Source organism: Mesitornis unicolor, unplaced genomic scaffold, assembly GCF_000695765.1.
Source record: "Mesitornis unicolor isolate BGI_N332 unplaced genomic scaffold, ASM69576v1 scaffold15935, whole genome shotgun sequence".
Taxonomy (NCBI): Eukaryota; Metazoa; Chordata; class Aves; order Mesitornithiformes; family Mesitornithidae; genus Mesitornis; species Mesitornis unicolor.
In genome coordinates this window covers 2,024-21,770 of record NW_010184958.1, presented here as the reverse complement: position 1 = coordinate 21,770, position 19,747 = coordinate 2,024, and the positions used below count along the sequence as shown (strand labels likewise).

At 54.0% G+C, this 19,747-nt stretch overlaps 1 protein-coding gene across 1 annotated transcript in view; it reads left to right on the top strand.

The window, feature by feature from the left end:
* The window catches only part of ARHGAP44 (Rho GTPase activating protein 44), a gene marked incomplete at its 3' end in the record, with an annotated part of 22,357 nt that overhangs the window by 1,117 nt on the left and 1,493 nt on the right, over nucleotides 1-19,747 (top strand). The window contains exons 2-15 of the mRNA XM_010184672.1: nucleotides 8,577-8,616; nucleotides 10,996-11,100; nucleotides 11,182-11,258; nucleotides 12,352-12,463; nucleotides 13,181-13,257; nucleotides 13,999-14,116; nucleotides 15,375-15,443; nucleotides 15,526-15,607; nucleotides 16,348-16,475; nucleotides 16,605-16,716; nucleotides 18,585-18,666; nucleotides 19,276-19,356; nucleotides 19,442-19,555; nucleotides 19,671-19,747. The exon at nucleotides 19,671-19,747 is cut by the window's right edge and continues 42 nt beyond it. Coding sequence (XP_010182974.1) covers nucleotides 8,577-8,616; nucleotides 10,996-11,100; nucleotides 11,182-11,258; nucleotides 12,352-12,463; nucleotides 13,181-13,257; nucleotides 13,999-14,116; nucleotides 15,375-15,443; nucleotides 15,526-15,607; nucleotides 16,348-16,475; nucleotides 16,605-16,716; nucleotides 18,585-18,666; nucleotides 19,276-19,356; nucleotides 19,442-19,555; nucleotides 19,671-19,747 — 1,274 coding nt within the window. The remainder of the gene's footprint in view (nucleotides 1-8,576; nucleotides 8,617-10,995; nucleotides 11,101-11,181; nucleotides 11,259-12,351; nucleotides 12,464-13,180; nucleotides 13,258-13,998; nucleotides 14,117-15,374; nucleotides 15,444-15,525; nucleotides 15,608-16,347; nucleotides 16,476-16,604; nucleotides 16,717-18,584; nucleotides 18,667-19,275; nucleotides 19,357-19,441; nucleotides 19,556-19,670) is intronic.

The window sequence follows — 19,747 nt, the reverse complement described above, 5'->3', positions numbered from 1 at the left end:
GGGGAGGACGCAGCCCTCTCGTTGCTCAGCACTGGAACACAGTGGCTGGAGTCTCTGAAGGGCTCAGTGGGAGCTCAGGACTGTCTTCTTCCTCGGCCCATCTCTGTGGGCCCCTGTGTCAAGTGCGGGCTGATGTTTTATACGTCTTCCCCAGTGCAGAGCCTTGAGCAGCCCTCTCCAGCTGGCTGGAAATAAGGAATAATAGATGGAAATAGGGAATAATAGATGAAAATGAGGAATGATAAATGGAAAAAGGGAATAATTAATGGAAATAGGGAATAATGAATGGAAATGAGGAATGATAAATGGAAACGAGGAATAATAATAGAAGCCTGGTGTTTTGTCTGCCCCAGGAGAGGCTCCCCTGGGGGAGGGTGTTTTTTTTGGGGTCTGAGGGATGTCCCCTCCTGCCTGTCACCAAACCCCAGTGGGCCACCCTGCAGTGCCAGCACCCCCAAGTCCAGGGCTGGGGACCACCAGGCTGGATGCAGCCCAAAGGCAGCCGAAGGGAAAATCCCCATCCGTGGGTCTGCCAGCAGCTGCCACCCCAGCAGGGGACAGGCAGGGGACAAGCAGGAGCAGCCCTTTGTCCCTGGGAAGTGGCCGCAGCTGACACTCATACGGCAGGGGGTGTGAGGGAGGATTAGAGCTAGGGTCAGGATCAGGATCAGAATCAGGGTTAGTGTCATGGTCGTGGTCATGGTTCTGGTCATGGTCAGGGTCAGGTGAGGATGCTGAATACATTCCCTTATCTTTCCAGCACTGCTCCAGTGCAATGCTGGGGGCAAGTGGGGACCTCCTGGGGCCCTGGGGAGAGCAGCAGCACCCCCCAGCACTAAGGTGCCCGGTCTGTGGGTGTGATGGGACCAACCAGAGCAGACCACACTGTGCTATACACTGAGCACATTTTTTTTTGTTTATTTTATCTAGATCATTTCACTAGATAGAAAGACCTGGGGATGCTCAGCCCAGCCCAGCCCCATGCTTGGTACCCAACCTTCGGGAGAATTACTGCACCCAGTCTGTGAGAGGCCATAATATTTATCTCCGTGGGGTGGAAAAAGGGAAGAGAAATCAATAAGTGACTGTAAAACACTTTGAGGATGCTCTCTGCAAAGCACTTTTACTTTTTATTTCTATTTATTTACCTGGTCCGTAGCAGCCAAGCTGGCGAGAGCTCGTGCCCTCGCTGTGAGGTCGCAGGACGATGGCAGGAATGTGCCACCGTGCTCGTCCCGACAGCCGAAACAACCCTGGGAATTTTCTAGAATTGACTCAATGTGGGTTTTTTTTTTTCTCTATTGGGAATAAAATGGGTGCTCGCAGCCACATGCAGAATGGCACGGCTGTGTTCCCAAATGGCACAGCAGGCAATGGAAGGACACCAGGGTGGATGGTACCGGCTTGGGGGCATTGGTTTTTCCCTCTTGGTCTTTTCTGAGCATCCCTAGGGTGTGTCCCCTATCCTGGGGGACATTTTGGGGTCGACATTGCTTCAGCGATGCTGTTCCAAGCACCAGGACGTCTGCACCTAAATATAAAGCCTTTAAACACAGAGGTTTTGTTCTGCACGTAGCAAGAAGATTCTGCAAGAAATAAGGGCATTTTATTCCGCACATAAAAAATAAGGACGGAGGGAATGAAAGCACCGCCCGGGATATTTCTGATGGGATTTGTAGGAGAGAACAACACACTTTAAATAGCTGGGCTCCACATCTGCACTTTGGGGTGCCGGCGGCTCACTATCAGCAGACCCTCCAAGCTTTTTGGCTTTGCCGAGCAACGCTGCGCCCCTCAGATGGTGCCGGCAGCATCCCCGCAGCCCCGGCGATATTTTTAACCTCCTCGCCAGGCAGCAGCCGCTGACAAGCTGAAATATTCATGGAGCAGGCTGAATGGCTTATCCCTGTGGCCAGCAGCCTTGGCCCCCTGCGCTTTGCAGGGGCTTCTTCATGGTTTTCAAACCAGGACTGAAGTGTGGTCAGGATGTGACCCCAGGGGATGTGCACATTCCAGGAACCGGAATCAAAGGGCCCTGTGCATCCTGTGCTGAAGGAATGCAGATGCAGAGAGCTCGCAGCCAGCAGAGGAGCAGGAGATGAGGAAAAGAAGCTTTTTGCCGTTAAAACTCTGTCACCCATTTTGCTTTGATTCCTGAGGCTTTCCCAGCAGCGAGCAGGACAGAGCTGGACCAGCCTTCCCTGCCCATTTCATCCCACTTTTCCAGCCAAAAGTGGGTGAGCTGGCAGGGGGCTGAGCCCTGGTGCCATGCCCGCTGGGTGGGCATCACTGCCCTTAGCCGCAGGTTTGGGACGTGGGAATGGTCACGCCGGGTCACCCATCGGGGAAGGACGAGCCCAGGATGTGCTGGAGGAGGTGCCGGCAGGGCTGTCTCACCGCATCTTGCTGGATGCTGCAGCTTGGAGCCATCTCCTGGGGGATTTGAGCAGCAATTTGAGGATATAAATATTTGATGTTTCGCTTCTTGCCTGCTAAAAAGGCACCGGGAAAAATCCATGGCTCCATTTGGCCTCAGTTGGATCCCTGTTGTGATCTGTCGGGCTGTGCCTCCCCAGGGAAAGCTCAGACAGCAGCAGGAGCTGGGTGTAGCACGGTCCTCGGAGCGGCATTCAGCCTGGACCGCGATGCCTGGCGCTTCCAGGGCTTGCCTGGATGAGATCCAAGGGGCTTTCTGCTCCCCCCAGTACACACAACAGATGCTCAGCACCTCACTGATTTTTGTGGTTGAACCTCACCTCACCAACCTCACCTCTGAGCTTTGGAGGCTGCAGGACCTTGAATTTTCCGGTGGGTACCAGCCTCCAGGCATGTGCAGTAGCACTGGATGGGGATGCAGGCAGGACTGGGATGGAGACGGGCACTGTCCCTGAGCCCGCGTGGGATGGCAGAGCAGACCAGTCTGTGGGAGCACATGCTCCCAGTGCAGGATGGCCTTGGTCAGGTTTATGTGTCTCCATCTGTCTGTGCTCACCCCTGAGGCTATTTTTAGGCTGGAGCAAACAAAAATCAGGGAACCAGCTGACACCTTTCATTAAATAGCAATGAAATATTTATGGGCATTGCAGCGAGGGAGTGGCCAGGGATAGAGGTGAAAAGAGTATTTTTGGGCAGGAGGGGTGGGCAAGGGGGTCCTCAGGGCACCATATACATGCTCTGCCTCCAGGCACAGGGGATTTTCCCCTTCAGAGGGAATATCACCACAAAAATCCCCATTGTGCTCTGAGTTTTGCTGGCTCGGGGTCAAATTCAAGGCCCAGGGCTCCTTGAATTGGGTGGTTTGAGCATCAGAGGTGGACAGTGGCAGTGACACGGGGTGTGCAGTGGTGATGGATGGTCCAGCCAAATGGAGACGTCCAGCATCAGGAGATGCTTCAGGGAAGCACCATCTTTGCTGTTACTCCCCAGGTCAAGTCACTGGACGCTCAAGTAGTATTTATTTGAAAATCAACTTAATTTGCTTGATTGGTGTTGATTTCTGCTGGCACAAATTAGTTTTTGCAGAAGTTATTGTAGTTACATCCCCAGCTTGTTTGCTTTTCACTCCCCATATTAATTGTCCCTTTTCTCCCAGCTGCTGAGTGGGTGCTGACTGAGGCTGAGGCTTGCCTGGATTTGTGCTGACAAAAACAGGTCCAGGGTGGAAATTTGGAGGGGAAGGGGAGGAGTGGGCTTTTATTTATTTGCCTGAAGGAAAGATGAAAGGAAGCGTTGAAAGCCAGTGATCCTCCAAGGGATGATCCTGCAGGATGCACATAACTCATAAGGCATCAAGTTTTTGGGGATTAGAGACCATCCAGAAAAACTGGGGGTCTCTGCACCCCTCTTTTGGGTGCTGTCATTTGCCGAGGCCACCTTGCATGAGCAAAAATCTGTGGTTCCCCAGGGGATATTTTGTCCCAGCATGGGAGCCCTGGCTGCATCCACCTTGCAAGATGTGGGGATGGGAATACTCACTAAAAATGAACAGGTGGAAAGAATTAAAGAATTGCCCAAACCTGATACTGGTTTAAACTGATGCATAGAGGAGATGCTTCGCTGGTGCCACCAGCTGCCTGCCCTGATGGTTGGGCCGTGGGATGCCCCAGCAGCCAGACAGACCCTTCCCAGGGCTTGCTGCACCCGTCAGACCCCTGAACATCATTTGCGGCTCTGGGGTTATGGAGTAAGCACAGATGGGCCCTGAACGCTGCTGGGGTCTGTGGAAGTAGGGGCTGATGCAGCCCCCCAGCTGACCCAGGACATGGGAGCCCGTGTCCCTCTGCCCCCACACTGCGTGGGCCCTGCACCCCCCGTAATTCCTTTGAGCATGATGACAATTTGGGAAGGAGATAGGTTTGTATAGGCAAGATCTTGGCTGCTCCATGCATGCAGCTAGAGCAGCACAGGCAGGGAGACCGTCCCGGCGTCCCCTGGGCTCAGGGCGGCCGTCGCTGCTATGGGCGGCGCTGAATTCAGGGATGTGTGCGACCCCTCGGGCAGCTTCACCCCCGCCGGGCTCTGGCTGCTCGTACAGAGCCAGCAATGGGGCAAGGAGTAGGGCTGGGGTGGACTGGGGGTGCTGGGGATGGGCTAGGGGGTGCCTGGAGGGGCTGCGGGCTGCCAGGAGGAGCTGGGGGTTTCCTTGGATGAGAGCAAAAAGCCAGGCTGGAACAGGGAGAGCATCTCTGCTGAAGCCAGACACGTTTCCCAGTGTCGATCACATCCAAACTGGCTCCTCTTGATGCTGTTGATGGGTTTCTGTAGGACTGCAGTTTTGGAAACATGGTTGTGGTTTGGGCTCCGAAGTCCCACGTCTGAATTACACACATGAGAGCGAACTGGGAGCTGGGGCTCCTGAATCCCAGCGAGCCATTCTCCTGGGGATGGGGGAGGCATGGGGACCCCCACCCGTCCTTGAGTGGGGCGCTGGTTTGAGCATGATACGAGGAGGGAGAAGAAAGCACAAACTACAAAGGTTTGTTGAAGAGGAAGGGCTGACAGAGATGCTTGGGGCTGAAGGTGCTTTGCCATGACTCTCGGAGATAAGCTGAAAAGGCAGCGGGATATTTCTCCGTTCTCACTGGGCACCCTGGGGGAATCTCTGGGTACCAGGGGGGTGGCACTGGGACACCAAGCTCTCCTGGAGTATCTCTGAGTGCTGGCAAGGGCTGAGCATCCAAAAAACACCCCCACCCCACCCCCAGGCAAAATGGAGCCCAGGACATGCAGGAGAGTCTCCATCTGTCAGCTGCTCCCCGGTAGGGCGTGCATTTTGCCACCAAGACTCTCCTGCTGCGGGTTTGCAGGATGGCTCATAAAACCATGTAAGCTCGTGTAAAACCATATTAACTTTAGGCTGAGACTTTAGCAACGTAACGGATATAATGGGATTTTTCCCGGTGGCATTAGCAGCACGGGGCTGTAATGCAATGCAATGTCAGTGCTAGGATGATGTTATTCTTTAAGTCTTTACACGTCAAATGGCCACGTGGAGCAGCTTGGACTGGGCTTTCTGTGGGTTTGAAGGCACTGCTCGGTTCTCACACTCCTGGGTAAAATTTGCAGTTTCTGGAGAGCTGCTGGTATGAGCAAGTACAGAGACAGGGGAGATTATTTGTATTTTTTGATGCATTCTGGAAAATTAATAAGCATCTTTAGGTGGGGTGACAGGACATCAACAGAGCCGTGTTGTCAGCAGGACTGGGTGTATGTGCTGGAGCCGGATGCATCCCCCATTTGAGGGAGCTGCAGCTGGGTGCTCCCCCAGTACATCCACAGGGATGCCAGCAGCATCACCTGTAAGGTCCAGGTGCCCCAAAGCAGGAGACTTGTCCCCTGCTTTGGCTTTGTAGAAATCCCTGGTGGCTTCTGGGGCCACGTTTTACCCCATTCTGCAAGCCAAAGTGCAGGAGCAGGGCAATACTTGGCTTCGGGTGCTGGTGCTCAGTGCTGGCAGGACGTGATACCTACACTGGTTTGGGGCAGCTCTGCCACATGCCCCTGTCACTGCCGGTGGCTGCAGCGTGTCCCCAAGGCCACACAGAGACCCCCATCCCCACTGCCAGCCACAGGAGAGGAGAAAGTATCCCAGCTTCCACAGATGCCAAATCAGGAAGGCAAACCTGTGCTCCCACAGTGTGCCCATTGCTCTGCTGGGCCACCTGGGTGATATGTTTGGTTATTCAAACCCATAAAACGCTGCAGCCTTTTCTCCCCACATTTTTAAGGCTAAATTAGTCACTGCAGGCTCCTCAACCTGCTGAAGCATCCCGGGATGTGGCAGGGCTGGTGTGGGTGTCAGTGACTGAGGGATGCTCTCCATTGAAGCCACTGAGATTTCTCACACTGAGGGTATGTGTGAAAGCAGAATGAGGACAGATTTTTGTTATCCTGTTGGAAATGTCATTTTCTGGTTCTCAAATGCACATCAGAACGTAGCATGTGCTGACTTGTGGCTGCTGGAAGAGCGACGTGCCAGGGTGGGACCATGGGGTGTGCAAAACCCATCCATCAGCCTGACTAGATGAGGAGAAAACACACCAAAAGCATCACTTTTCGGGGAGCAATTTCCCAGTGGTGCAGACAAGAGGGACTTCTTTCTCCGCCAGCGTTTTTTTCGAAGTTTGGAGATGATTTCTGCGATGCAGAGCAAGCGGCAGGGACGTGTGCCAACAGTACCTGTGTGATGCTCGCTGCATCCCTGCTACCTCCTGCTCCCTCGGGATGCTCAATATATCCTGAGCCGGGCGGGGAAGCGAGGACAGCTCTTGTGTCGGTGCTGGTGGATATTTGCTGCTTTCTTCCCATTTGTGCTAATTCTGCAGCGTTTCCAGCCCTATCCATAAGTGGTAGCAGGGGTAGTTTGCAGAAGGATGAGAACATGAGCAGCCCTTGCTTCCAGGTGGCCAGCAGATCACTTATTACATATAGAAGATATTATAATGCATTCATTTAAATACTTTAAAAAAATAAAATAAATAGGGTTTGATTTTTATTTTCTTTTTTTTTTAATTTTAAAGTCAACTTAAATTAGACACTTGAGGCAGCTTTCAAACACAAACCAGATTTAATACAGCTAATTTACATGTCTTTGGACGTGGTTTATTTGTGGATGAGCCCAGAGCCCCAGCCCTGCCCTGGCTGACAGCGCTGCTGTGCAGGGCCCACTCTTTGAACTTTTGCCGATGTTTGCTCCTTATTTCCCATTTTTCAATACTTCACTCAGTCTCTCAAAGCTGAGAAACCAGCTTGGATAGTGGGAAACAACCAGGGCTCTGGCAATAAGGATGTTTTTTTTTAAGAAGAATGAGAGCTCTGAGCTTTTGTTGTTTGTTAACGAACCTTTAGGGACTAATTGGCTAAATTACAACTCTGCCCAAGCGCATCTTGATGGAGATCGTTTTTCAAAGAGGGATGATGCACTGAAGTTGTAGAAAAACCCTAAGAAAAGGAATAAATGATCCAGAGTGTGACAGTTTAATTAAGCCCAAGCAGATCTGGGGAGGAGCAGCTGCAGGGGCTTTGTGGGCAGGGATGCAGGTCATGTGTGGCCAAGGAAAGGCTGGCAGCGGGTTTGTGTCCCCTGCATCCTCAGCACTCCTTGTTAGCAAACACAGCATCAGAGACGAGCTCTGGAGCGGTAAATCCAGCTCCGATGAGCAGCAGGGGGGGTCACTGCGAAGCCCCGGGCAGCAGCTGCCGCCGCAGATTCTGTTGGCTGCATCAGACCAAGGAGGCTGAGCCGTGTGCATGGGTTGTGTCCTTGAAATCCATGGCTCTGAGGATGTGCCAGAGCCCAGAATGGCCTGGGGAGCTGCTTTCATGTGAAGATGTACCACCTCCCTCCACAGCACTGCCTCCCTTCTCATGGGAATTCAGCATCCCTGTTTTGCTGGGGAAAATGGAAAAATAAAGGGGGAAATCAGGGGAGGACCCACAAAGATGATGGAGGGAGTGGAGCATCTCCCTTATGAGGAGCGGCTGAGGGAGCTGGGTCTCTTTAGCTTGGAGAAGAGGAGACTGAGGGGTGACCTCGTTAACGTTAATAAATTTGTAAAGGGCGAGTGTCAGGAGGAAGGAGCCAGGCTCTTCTCTCTGATGTCAAATGATAGCACAAGGGGCAATGGGAGCAAGCTGGAGCATAGGAGGTTCAATCTGAACATGAGGAAAAACTTTTTTACTGTAAGGGTGTCAGAGCCCTGGCCCAGGCTGCCCAGAGAGGTTGTGGAGTCTCCTTCTCTGCAGACATTCAAAACCCACCTGGATGCGTTCCTGTGTGACCTGGTCTGGGTGATCCTGCTCTGGCAGGGGGGTTGGACTGGATGATCTTTTGAGGTCCCTTCAAACTCCTAATATTCTGTGATTCTGTAAACTGGGCTGACACGTTCATGAAGTGAGCCACAAAGATGCTGCATCGTTTGCTTATTTAGTAGACAAGGCGATGGCTGGGGGATCAGAAAGCCTTAAATCTCCAGCTGCATTGCAATGAAAAAAGACATTCAACTGTGCCCAGTATCACAGAGTGCAGCTCTGGCCAGTCCTTTTGCCAACACTTTATGTCCTTTCTTGTCTTGCAGGGCTGAGAAGACAGAGGTTTTGAGCGAAGATCTCCTGCAGGTGAGGCCCTCTGCAGCCCAGGGCACCCAGGCACCCACCCGTAGGTGCCGCATGTAGCAGCAGCGCCGTGCTGGTTGGTGCCGTGGTGTCCCACAGTGATGAGACGGGCTGGGAGGAGGAGGAGGGGGCTGGGAGCATGGGAAGCGGCGGTGGCTCCCTCCCGTGTGCCCTCCCAGCCCTTTCCCAGCTGGTTTTCAGGTCAGCTGGAATCGGATCCAGTCTTGTCTCTGCCAGGATGACAACCTGATATAGCCACTGGCCGGATTGCGGACGCCTGCGTCTCCCCACTCTGCTGCAAAACCTGCCCTAAGGACAGGATGTGTGACAGCAGGGGACCGTCCCCAAAGCTGATGGCTTGGGCTTCCCCCAAAGCTGAGCGACTTCAGCAAAACAGCCCGAGCCAAAAGACCTTGGAGTGTGGGCTATGATGCTTGGGTCACAGTCTCTCGGGAACGTCTCATCTTGGTGCTTTTTGCTCCAGACACAGGGCTTCCTGCACGCCCCAGGGAGGGAGGTGGCTGTGAAAGTGCCGGCAAAAAGACCGGAATTCACAAACTCATCACTGAATTTGTGAGGTTTCTAACTCGCATCTTCTCTAAACCATCCCTCATGACTTGGGTGCTGATGAACAGATCAGCTGCCCCACCAGTGTTGAGGGTGCTTACCCCTGCTCCTCCATCACGGTGCAGGCATCCCCCGGTGTCAGTCAGGCCGGTTGCTGTTGGAGCCACTTCAGAACCTGTTTTGGAAGCCAGCTGGTGTATTTATATCTCCCAGCTTGGGAATTTGGTCTGTACCATTGCTGCCAGGTAGCGGATGGTGCAGAAGCAACCAGAGGACCGGTGTGCAGGGATGCTGGTGGCAGGAGGCAGCAGCCTGCAGGTGACCGTGGCTGCAAAGGCACCTTTTAGCTGCTTCTGGCCACCATCTCCTGCCTCACATTGCTGTCACTTGGAACCAATGATGCTTCTCCCTGCAGGCATTGGGCTATAGCAAGGGCCCTTTGTTAGCCAAAAATGTGCGTTGGGTTTGAGTGAGCCATCACTAAAGGGTTAAGGAGAAACTGCACTGGAAGGGGGTGAAATGAAGCTCTGTTTGCAAACATCCCAGCCACCTACATTGGTTATTCCCTCCCATGGCCTCTTGCAGCTTTATTGGGGCTTTATCAGCCGCTTTGAACCCAGCTGGGACCAACCCAACCCATGCAGCACCAGTGAGGCATCACTGGTGGAAGTGGCTGCACGGGCTCCCGGGGTGTTGGTGGGTTGGTTTGCTGTTTGGCAGCACCATTCTCGCATTAAGTACCCTGCGAGTTGCTCTCCAGCCTTGGAGATGTGAGGTTTTTTTCCCTTCCCCACCAGTGCTGGTCGCAGGGATGGCCTGGGGGTGGCTGTGAGGTGTCCTGCTGTCTCCAGGGATGGACAGCTCAGACAGGGCAGAGCAGAGGGCATCTGAGTGCTCCTCTCCACCAGCAGCCACAGGGAATGTCAGTAATGAGCCTTTTTGCTTTCTGTTTTAAATTTTTGATGTTTCTCCTTCCAAGCTTGGAGCTCTCCATGACCCCTTGACACTGAGGGCAGGACCTTGCTCTTACATGTCCCTGTGAACATCTTACCCCTTCCTTTCAACAGATACATAGACATTTACATATATAAAGATAAAAATAATACATACTATTATTAATAATATTAATATAAAAAATAGAAGACCCCTATGATGCCTGGCTGCGGCAGTGCATTCTCTGCCATCCCCGCGCTGGCTCCCACAAGATGCCTCCTGCCTTGAGGACTTGCATGCTGGAGAAGCTCAGCTCTTCTCCCCCTTCCCACAGACAGGGAGTGTTTCTTTTTTACCCAGATTATTTCTTTTTTTTTTTTTCCCCCCGAGCGTTTAAGAAGATTTTGAGATTCTCATGTTTTCCTCAAGTCTCTCAGCTATGGTTTTCAGCAGCTTTTGTTTGCTTACATTTCATGACTCGTCTCACTGAGTTTTGGGTTGAACTGCTTAATTTCATCAATGCAGAGGCAATTAAGGCAATCTGCAGCCCTAAGTTGGAGCTATGGCCAGTTTGGTTTGTGGCAGGGCTCAGCTGGGAACAGACACCTCCTGCTGTTGCCTGGGGACACAAGGGCTTTGGGGACTGGTCTGGATCTGTCCCTCAGCCTTGCTCGGGGAGTGAAGATGGGGTAGCATTGGCCCGGTGAAACCCTCTCCTGCTTAAAGCGTCGCTGCCCTGGCTGGGGTTGGGCTCCGGGGCTGTTGTATCCAATGCTGCAATTAAAATCGCTTTGATTGAAAGCGAGACGTCCCTTATGTCCCTGCACGGCGGGTGCGGGACCAGGCAGGATACCTGGGGGACGGGCACTGCTGCATCCGCAGGTGGAGAAGCGACTGGAGCTGGTGAAGCAGGTGTCCCACAGCACCCACAAGAAGCTGACGGCATGTCTGCAGGGCCAGCAAGGCGTGGACGCCGACAAGCGCTCGGTGAGGCTTTGGCAGGGCGCTGAGGATGCCAGGGGGGCTGACGGGGCCGGCAGGGTGGGAAACGCAGCCCTCTCTTTGCAGAAGAAGCTGCCACTGACAACGCTGGCGCAGTGCTTGATGGAGGGATCGGCTGTGCTGGGTGACGACTCCCTGCTGGGGTAAGGAGAACGGGGTCTCTGGTCTCTGGTCTCTGCCATTGCCAGGAATTGCTGCAGTTCTTTGTCTGGGATGCCAGATAATTGGGGGGTAGGGAGGGTCACAGTGGTGTCGGAGAGGCTGGGATGCTGGTGTGATCTCGGTAGTCTAGGGGTTTCTTTTATTCTTCTCCTCGTTGTGAGTTGAGGTCCTTTAGTCATGCCATGGTCCTTTAGTATTGTCATGGCTTGACCCACCAAGCAGCTAAACACCACGCAGTTTGCTCGCTCAGCTTCTCCCCCTCCTCCCTGGTGGGATGGGGAAGAAAATCAGGACAGTAAAAGTAAAATAACTCATGAGTTGAGATAAAGACTATTTAATAATTAATTTAATTTAATAATTAAACCAAACTGAAATAATTATACTAATAAACTGCAACAAGAATAGGAACAATTAAAGCAATCAAAGTTATCCTCAGCTCACAAACAGCAGCCACTGACCATACGGCAGTGAAAATGCAACAAGGGAGGGGTGAGCCTCAGCAGCCAAGATGGGGCACTGTCATCAGGTAGAGGGAAGGAAGGGAAAAGAAGGGAAGGGGTCATTCCCCACAAACTTCCCGATTTATAGTGAGTTTATGGGATAGAATATATCTTTACTGGTAAGCTTGGATCAGACCTGGATCATCTGTCCTGGGTCACCTGTCCCAGAGAGTCCCGGGCTTTTGCTTCCTCTCCCTTTCTCTTGTGCAGAGAGAAGGAGATAAAAAGAAAAAAAAAAAAGGAACTATAACCACAGCTGCAGGCAAAAACCTTGAAAAATGTAAATATTTGCCGGTGAGAACAAAAGCAATAGCAGTATCAGCTTCATAAGGAAAACAGCTCCATCCTGGCCAAAGCTACGATATCAACTTCTGTTCTCTAAAGCGAACACTGCAGCTTTCTCAGAAGGGAAGGAGATTTTCCTGCAGTCTCCGGGCTGCCTCCCTCCAGCCCTCTGCCCCGTGCCACTGTCAAGACCCTTTGGATGGCTATCACCCACCCCTGTGGGTGTGCAGGGTGGCTGCCCATCACCCCCCCGACCCCTGTGGTGCCCAGCCCTGTGCTGCTGTTGCAGAAAGATGCTGCGGCTGTGTGGGGAGGCGGAGGACAAGCTGGCTCAGGAGCTCATCCACTTCGAGCTGCAGGTGGAGAGGGATGTCATCGAGCCCCTCTTCGTGCTGGCTGAGGTGAGCAGCAGGTGTTGGGGTCCTTGGGTCGGGGTATCACCGCATGGGGGTCTCACTGGGTGGTTGCTGGGGCAGGGGTCCCCACCAGGCCCTTTCACCTACCCTCTCTGCTCTTGCTGCTTTCTGCTGCTTCTGAAGGCAGAGGCATTAGTACTCTTATTTTTGACCCATTTTTCCAAGCTCCAAACACATCCTGTTGATTCTGTTTTGTTTTGTTTTTCTTCCTTTCCCTGCCTCTGCTGCCAACTTTGTTATTCCATTTTAGCCAACACTTTTTCCCCCGTCCTTTTACATCTTGCAAAACGTCCCAGGCTTGGTTCTGATTTTATCTTCCTCGGCAGAAACAAAAGCAAGAGCTTTATCGCCCTGCTGGCATTATCAGGATGGGCAAGCAAAGCCAGACCACAGCTTTATTTTGCCAAATCCTTTGGCAAATGGTGCCCGTGTGTGGGAGGCTTTGCATTGCCTTGTTCTGCCTTCATCCAGCCCCCAGTGCAGGAGGTTTGATCCCTCAGGGACGTTCCTCTCGGGGATGCGGGCTCTGTGGTTGAGGCTGTCAGGGTGTGGCAGAGCCCAGGTGGGGACATGGAGCAGGGACAAGCTGTGCCATCTCCCTAATGATGTTTAAATACAGAGCTGCATCCTTATCTGTCCAGCTTGCACCAGATGCTTTGTTTGTCGGGGAGGTTTACCTTCTCGTGTTCCTCTGTGCTGCAGGTGGAAATCCCAAATATCCAAAAGCAGAGGAAGCACTTGGCGAAGCTCGTGCTGGACATGGACTCCTCCAGGACACGGTAGGAAGTGGCTTCAAAGCTGCTTTATAAAATACAAAATTTCCTAAACAATAGGTAGCACTAGGGAGGACACGTTCCAGAGCCCCAGTACCACAGCTCCTTTGGGACTCTGCACCAAGCCAAGCTTTCTGCTCCTGTCTGCAGCATCTGTGGATCCCTTTTCCTTGCCTCCCCTCTGCAGAAAAGAGTGTTTTTCTGGCACTAATATTTTTTTTATCTCTTCCTTATCCTGGTGACTTCTTACATGATAGCAAAGCAGTGGGTGCTCCTGCTGCCGTAGAACTAGAGTGGAGCTAGCATGTCCCTTGTGATCATGCTGTGTCCCAAATGCTGCAGTGGGACTCTGCAGACTGCACCTTGGGTTTTGCCTGGGACAGCTGAGTTGGTCAAGCCCCGCACATCGTGGTGTGCCTCGGGGAGAGCTCTGGGAGGTGTCCATAGTCCCCAGCATCATGTCCAGGCTCTCCCATCGCCTTCCTCCCTCCTCCTGCCTGGATGAAGCTTGTTCTGCTGAAAGTAATTGCTTAATTAGAGCCCGATGTGTTCAGCTAGTTGTGGGGACTGGGGATATTTGGGGTTGGGAGTGGATACTGCATCCAGCTTGGGTTGGGACCATCTGTCTCTGGTGTTCAGCCTTAGGGACTGTGGTGGGTTTGGCTAAGGGGGTCCCTGGGCTGCCCTCCAAGTCTGCCGGGGTCTGCAGGTCCCTGTCCCCCTGTGACAGCTCTGTTCTCTCCTCAGGTGGCAGCAGTCTGCCAAGTCCTCGAGTTTGGCCAGCAACCTGCAGCCCTCAGGGGCCAAAGCCGATGCTCTCAGGGAGGAGATGGAGGAGGCGGCCAACAGAGTGGAGATCTGCAGGGTACCTGGGGGGATTGCTCCTTGCTGGGGTGGGAGGACCTCATCATCCCAGGCACCATGGAACACCTGCAGCCTCCCCTCTAGTGCTGTTCTTCACCCTCTTTTTGCCCCATTGCCCATGGTAACCCTCCTCCAGCTGGTCCCCATGCCCACACACAGCCTGGTAGCACTGGGTGATGCTCACCAGCTAAGCAGGACATCCCTGGTTCCTCTGTCCCCATGCTCCGTATCCCACTGGAGCCGGAGTGCATCCCATTCCCAGGGGACCCGTCCCAGCAGGAGCTGGTGAGCTCAGCACCGAGTGTGCCCAGCCCTGGCACGGGACCTGCAGGAAGCGCCAGTGCATGCCAAGCCCCCGCGTACCACCTGGCCATGTCACCCCCTGTGGGAGCACAACCCACTTGGCTGGTTCTGTTGAGTGGGAAAAGTGTCTGAGTGAGCAGGGACACTGCTGCATGGCCTGCGGGATTCAGCGATAAAACCCACAGGCGATTTTGGGTGGCTTTAAATTCCCCTGGGGCAGTAGATGCAAAGGGTGGGGTGAACCTCATGCTCTGGGTTTTGGGCAGGAGCCAGAGCTTTGGTTTCAAATCCTGGCTCTTTTCTCCACCGCACAACCAGAACCTGCATAGCCTTTAAAAACCAGTCCCAAACTCATGCTCTCTTGCCCCATCTTAGAGCATCGCAGCCCCACACGCCCAGCAATTCCCAGCAAACCCCAGCCAGGGGTGGATGTTGCAACTGGGATGTGCTCTCAGTGTTTTAAAACCCTGAGGGTTTTCCTCCAGTTGAGTTATCCCAGGAGCAACCGGAGAAGCAGCAAAGTCAGTTTTGGGAGTGGGAGGACAGAGCCACGTGTCCCAGTGCCGAGGGGCTCATGTCAATTCGGATGCCCCATCAGCCTGGTCCGCACTGAGCGGTTGGGACGCCACCCCACAGCATGCTGTTTTGCTGTGCAGCAATCAGCCCTGTGGTTAATGACCCACTTGTAATGTGGCGAGGGGTAGGGATGGGCAAACTTGGGGTTTAATTTTGGGCAAATTCGTGCCATTCAGCCCACCGGGATGTGCAGGTTGTCTCCAGGTAGCTGACCCAGAGCGCTCGTTGCAAGGCGCTGGCTAATGGTGGGCTCTGGAAAGAGGACGGGCAGGTGTTGCAATGTGCCACGGTGTGCGCTGGGGAGCCAGTTCCTCTTGGTGGCCTCTGAAGTGACCATCATGGTGGCATTGGGACAGCACCTAATTCTCTGCTCTCCACAGGACCAGCTCTCGGCTGACATGTACAATTTTGTGGCCAAAGAAGTCGACTATGCAAACTATTTTCAAACTGTAAGTGCTCCTCATTCCCACAGGACTCCTCTGTCCCCATCCCTGCCTAGGGAGTGACACGCAGTCCCATCTTTCCCCCCAGCTGATCGAGGTGCAGGCAGAGTACCATCGGAAATCCTTAGCACTGTTGCAGAGCGTCCTGCCTCAGATTAAAGCCCAGCAGGGTGAGTGTCCGTGGAGTCTGTCCCCATCCCGCATGTGACACCAAGGGCTCTGTGTCACACCAGAGTCATTGCAGGGTTTCGCCATGGTGGGACCCCATGGTGTGGCGTGGTGCTGGGCTTGCAGCTGAGCATCCTCCTTTTGCTCACCCCATCTGCATCCCACATCCCATGCCCGATCGACTCGATCATGGGAGGCAGGAGTGCATCACTGGCGGTGGGAATCCAGTGCCAAAGTGGGGTCTTGGGGCTTCGCTTTGCACTGTGCAGCCTCTTTAGGAGCTGGGCTGGGAGAGCAAGGTCGGGGAAAGCCATGGCCCCGAGCATGTTCCCTGGGTCAGGACTTGGAGTGCTGCCGTTGCTGCAGCAGAGCAGGGAGTGATCTCTATTTTATTTTATTCTTTCGATCCCACAAAATATTCCTGCCTCAAACTCTTGATGGAAGAAGGGGGAAAATATTGCAAAGGTTTGCAATGATTGCTCCCCCTGGAAAATGTTATCCAGCCCCTTTGAAATGTCTCATGTGATGATGGGAAAACATTTTGCTTTGATTTCGTCTTTAAAAAGCATTTCCCAAGCTGCCCAGGACAGAGGTGCAGGGTCCTGTTGTTTTAGCAACACCCGAGTGGAATATTTTGCTGCCAAAATGCTGTGATCCAAGGGCCTTTCGGGGAGGGGATGCCAGATCTGGCACTGTCCCCACTGTGCCTTCCCCCTCCTGTCACCCCCTCTGTCTGTCACAGAGGCATGGATGGAGAAGCCCTCCTTCGGGAAGCCCTTGGAGGAGCACCTGGCTGTCAGCGGGCGTGAGATCGCCTTCCCCGTGGAGGCGTGCGTGACGATGCTGCTGGAGTGCGGCATGCAGGAGGAGGTGGGTCCTCAGTTGGGCACGATGGAAGGGGACATATGTGCCCCTGAGGCAGGGACAAGGAACTGGGCAGCTCTGGGGACATCTTCAGCCCCAAAGCTCATTCGACGCTCTCCTGTGTCCTCTGTTCAGGGTCTCTTCCGAGTGGCTCCCTCGGCCTCTAAGCTGAAGAAGCTGAAGGCCGCCCTGGACTGCTGTGTGGTGGATGTGCAGGAGTATTCGGCTGACCCACATGCCATTGCAGGTAGAGGCTGCCTCGGGATGGGGGGGTGTTGGTGTCCAGGATGGCCCATCCAGCCCCCAAGCGCCAACCATGGACACCCAGAGGGTGGTCATCAGTGGCATGGAGTCTACTTGGAGAGCAGTAACTAGCGGTGTAGTGCCAGATCTGATACTGTGTCTGATCCTGATTAACAACTTCATTAATAACATGGACAACGCGGTAGGGTGCACCCTCATCAAATTGGCAGATGACACCAAAGTGGGAGGAGGGGTTGATGCACTGGGGCTGTGCTGCCGTCCAGAGGGAGCTGGACAGCCTGCAGAAACGGGCTGAGAGACCTGGTGAGGTTCAGCAAGGGAAAATGCCGAGTCCTGCCCCTGGGGAGGAACAGCCCCAGGCGTCAGGATGTGCTGGGGCCACCACTCAGCTGGAAGGCAGCCTGGCAGAGATGGCCTGGGGAGTCCTGGTGAACACCAAGCTGACCATGGGCTGGCAACATGAAGGTGAATGTTGTCCTGGGCTGCACTGGTAGAAGTGATGCCAGCAGGTCAAGAGAGGTGGTCCTTCCCCTCTGCTCAGCTCTGGTGAGGCCACACCTGGAGTGCCGGGTCCGGTGCTGGGCACTACAAGAGACATGGACATACAGGAGAGTCTCTGGTGAAAGGCCATGAAAGTGATGAAGGGTCTGGAGCATCTCTCCTAGGAGGAGCTGGGGGAGAAAGCAGAGAAGGCTCAGGGAGATCTCACTGATGGATGTGGATTCTTGGAGAGAGTGCAAAGAGGACAGAGCCAGACTCTTTCCAGTGGCGCCCAATACCGGGACCAGGGGCAATGGGCACAAACTGTAGTACAGGAGGTTCCCTCTGAACATTAGGAGACACTGTGTGGGTGACCAAGCACTGGCACAAGTCGTCCAGGGAGGTGGTGGAGTCTCCATCCTTGGAGATATTCAGAAGCCATCAGGAAACAGTCATAAGCAACCACCATGGGTGGTCCTGCTGGAGCAGGACTTGGACCACGTGACCTTTGAAGGTCCCTTCCCACGTCAACCCTTCTGTGGTTTGTCCCAAACCTTCTGAAGAGCAAACACAAAACATAAGGGGCACAAATGCGGGTACAGAAATACAGCATTTGGTAGCAATGGGGGCATTCAGGAGTTGCCATCAACTGAGAAACACAAACAGGTTTGGGTAACCTTGACCTGCATGTCCCCTCCCTGGCCAAGGGGTCAAGCAGTACTTTTGGTGCAGGTGAGGAAGAAAACAGAGATGTGATCATCATCCCTGGGGCAGCGTCAGCGGCCTGGTGACACTAATGAGGGTGTCACTAATGAAGGTGACACTGATCAGGAGAGGGAGCAGGCAGCAGTTGGGAAGATTCACACACATTATCATCAAGCTTGGCACCTTCTCTCTAGCTTCTCTGGGGTGAAGTAGGACCCTGTCCAAGCACAGACCCAAGCACCTGGGCTTGTTGTGAAGCATTAATTGAGTTTAAACACCAGTCAGCTGCCCTCTCCGGGGCTGGACTCTCTGGTGGGTGCAGGATTGGACCCTGGTTCCCCACTGACTGCAATGGGAACCTTTTCCCAGCACCAGGAGCTGTGAAGGTCCCAGGTGAAAACGGGTGATGGAGAGCTGCGTGAAGGCAAAAATGGTGGAGGGAATCTGGGAGGTGCTAGGAGGGAGTCGGGGAGGGACTCGGTGGAGGTGGCTGCTGGAGTTCAGGAGACACTATAAGCTCCACCAAGATGAGGGGACCAGTGGGTGCTTTGGGATTTGGTGGGTGCAGAGACTGGGAGGGATGTGAGTCAAAATGCCGAGAAGTTAAACTGCTCGGTGGCCAGTGCCACCCACGGTGCTGAGCCCCGTGTCCCTTGTGTGCCACAGGAGCCCTCAAGTCCTACCTGCGAGAGCTGCCGGAGCCCCTGATGACATTCGAGCTGTATGAGGAGTGGATCCAGGCCTCCAAGTGAGTCTGGGGCATCTCCCTCCGTTCCTCCTTGATGCATCTTGGGTTCTCATGGATAGTTTAGGGGCCAGGAGTTATTTCTGGCATGGCTCACAGCATCTGGGATGTTTCCTCCGGGATCTGAGAGCCAAGAGTGTTCCTGTGATGCTCCTTGAGCGTCATGGGTCCCAGCAGCGAGGGTGGCCCTGATGTGTCCCCAGCATGGTCCAGAGCACCTTGGCGTCTCCTTTTAGGGTGGGAACCACCTCACCTATACCCAGGTGTAGGTCTGACCATGTCCCCTGCCTGCCCTGGGAGCGCTGGAGCATTGCAGGGACACAGTGGTGACACAGGGGGGAGCGGGCTGTTTTGGGGGGCTGTTGGCAGTGATTTCCCTTTCCAAAGCAAGCACATGCCCAAAACAAACCTGAGGGGCAGCTCCATGGAGGCCAGGAGAGGACTAGTATCCAGCCAAAAAGCTGCTCATTTTGGCCGAGTTTTTTTGGACTTAATTTACTTCTATAACGTGGGCAGCAGCCTGAGGGTCTCGCAGGGTCCCCAAGGGCAGGGCTGGTGAGGTCAGAAGCGAGGTGGAGATGGGGGCTGACCCTCTCACCCACCTCCCCGCAGCATCCAGGAGCAGGAGAAGCGGCTGCAGGCTCTCTGGAGCGCCTGTGAGAAGCTGCCCAAAGCCAACTACAACAACATCAGGTGAGCCTGGGGACAGTGGGTCCAGGGGAGGGGACGGAGCGGATGCTGTCCTGACACCCCAACCTGGCTGGGTGCTGCCTCTCAGGTACCTGATTAAATTCCTGGCCAAGCTGACCGAGTACCAGGACACGAATAAAATGACGCCGAGCAACGTGGCCATCGTGCTGGGGCCCAACCTCCTCTGGCCACAGGCGGATGGGTGAGCAAGGGTGTCAGAGGGATGCTGGGAGTCGGGGTGAAGGGGGTGTCCAGACCTAAAATCCTGCTGGGAACGAGGCCAGCTTGCAGTGGGGTGCTGAGCTGCTGCCTTGCAGGAACATGACAGAGATGATGACGACCGTCTCGCTGCAGATCGTGGGCCTCATCGAGCCGCCCATCCAGCACGCCGACT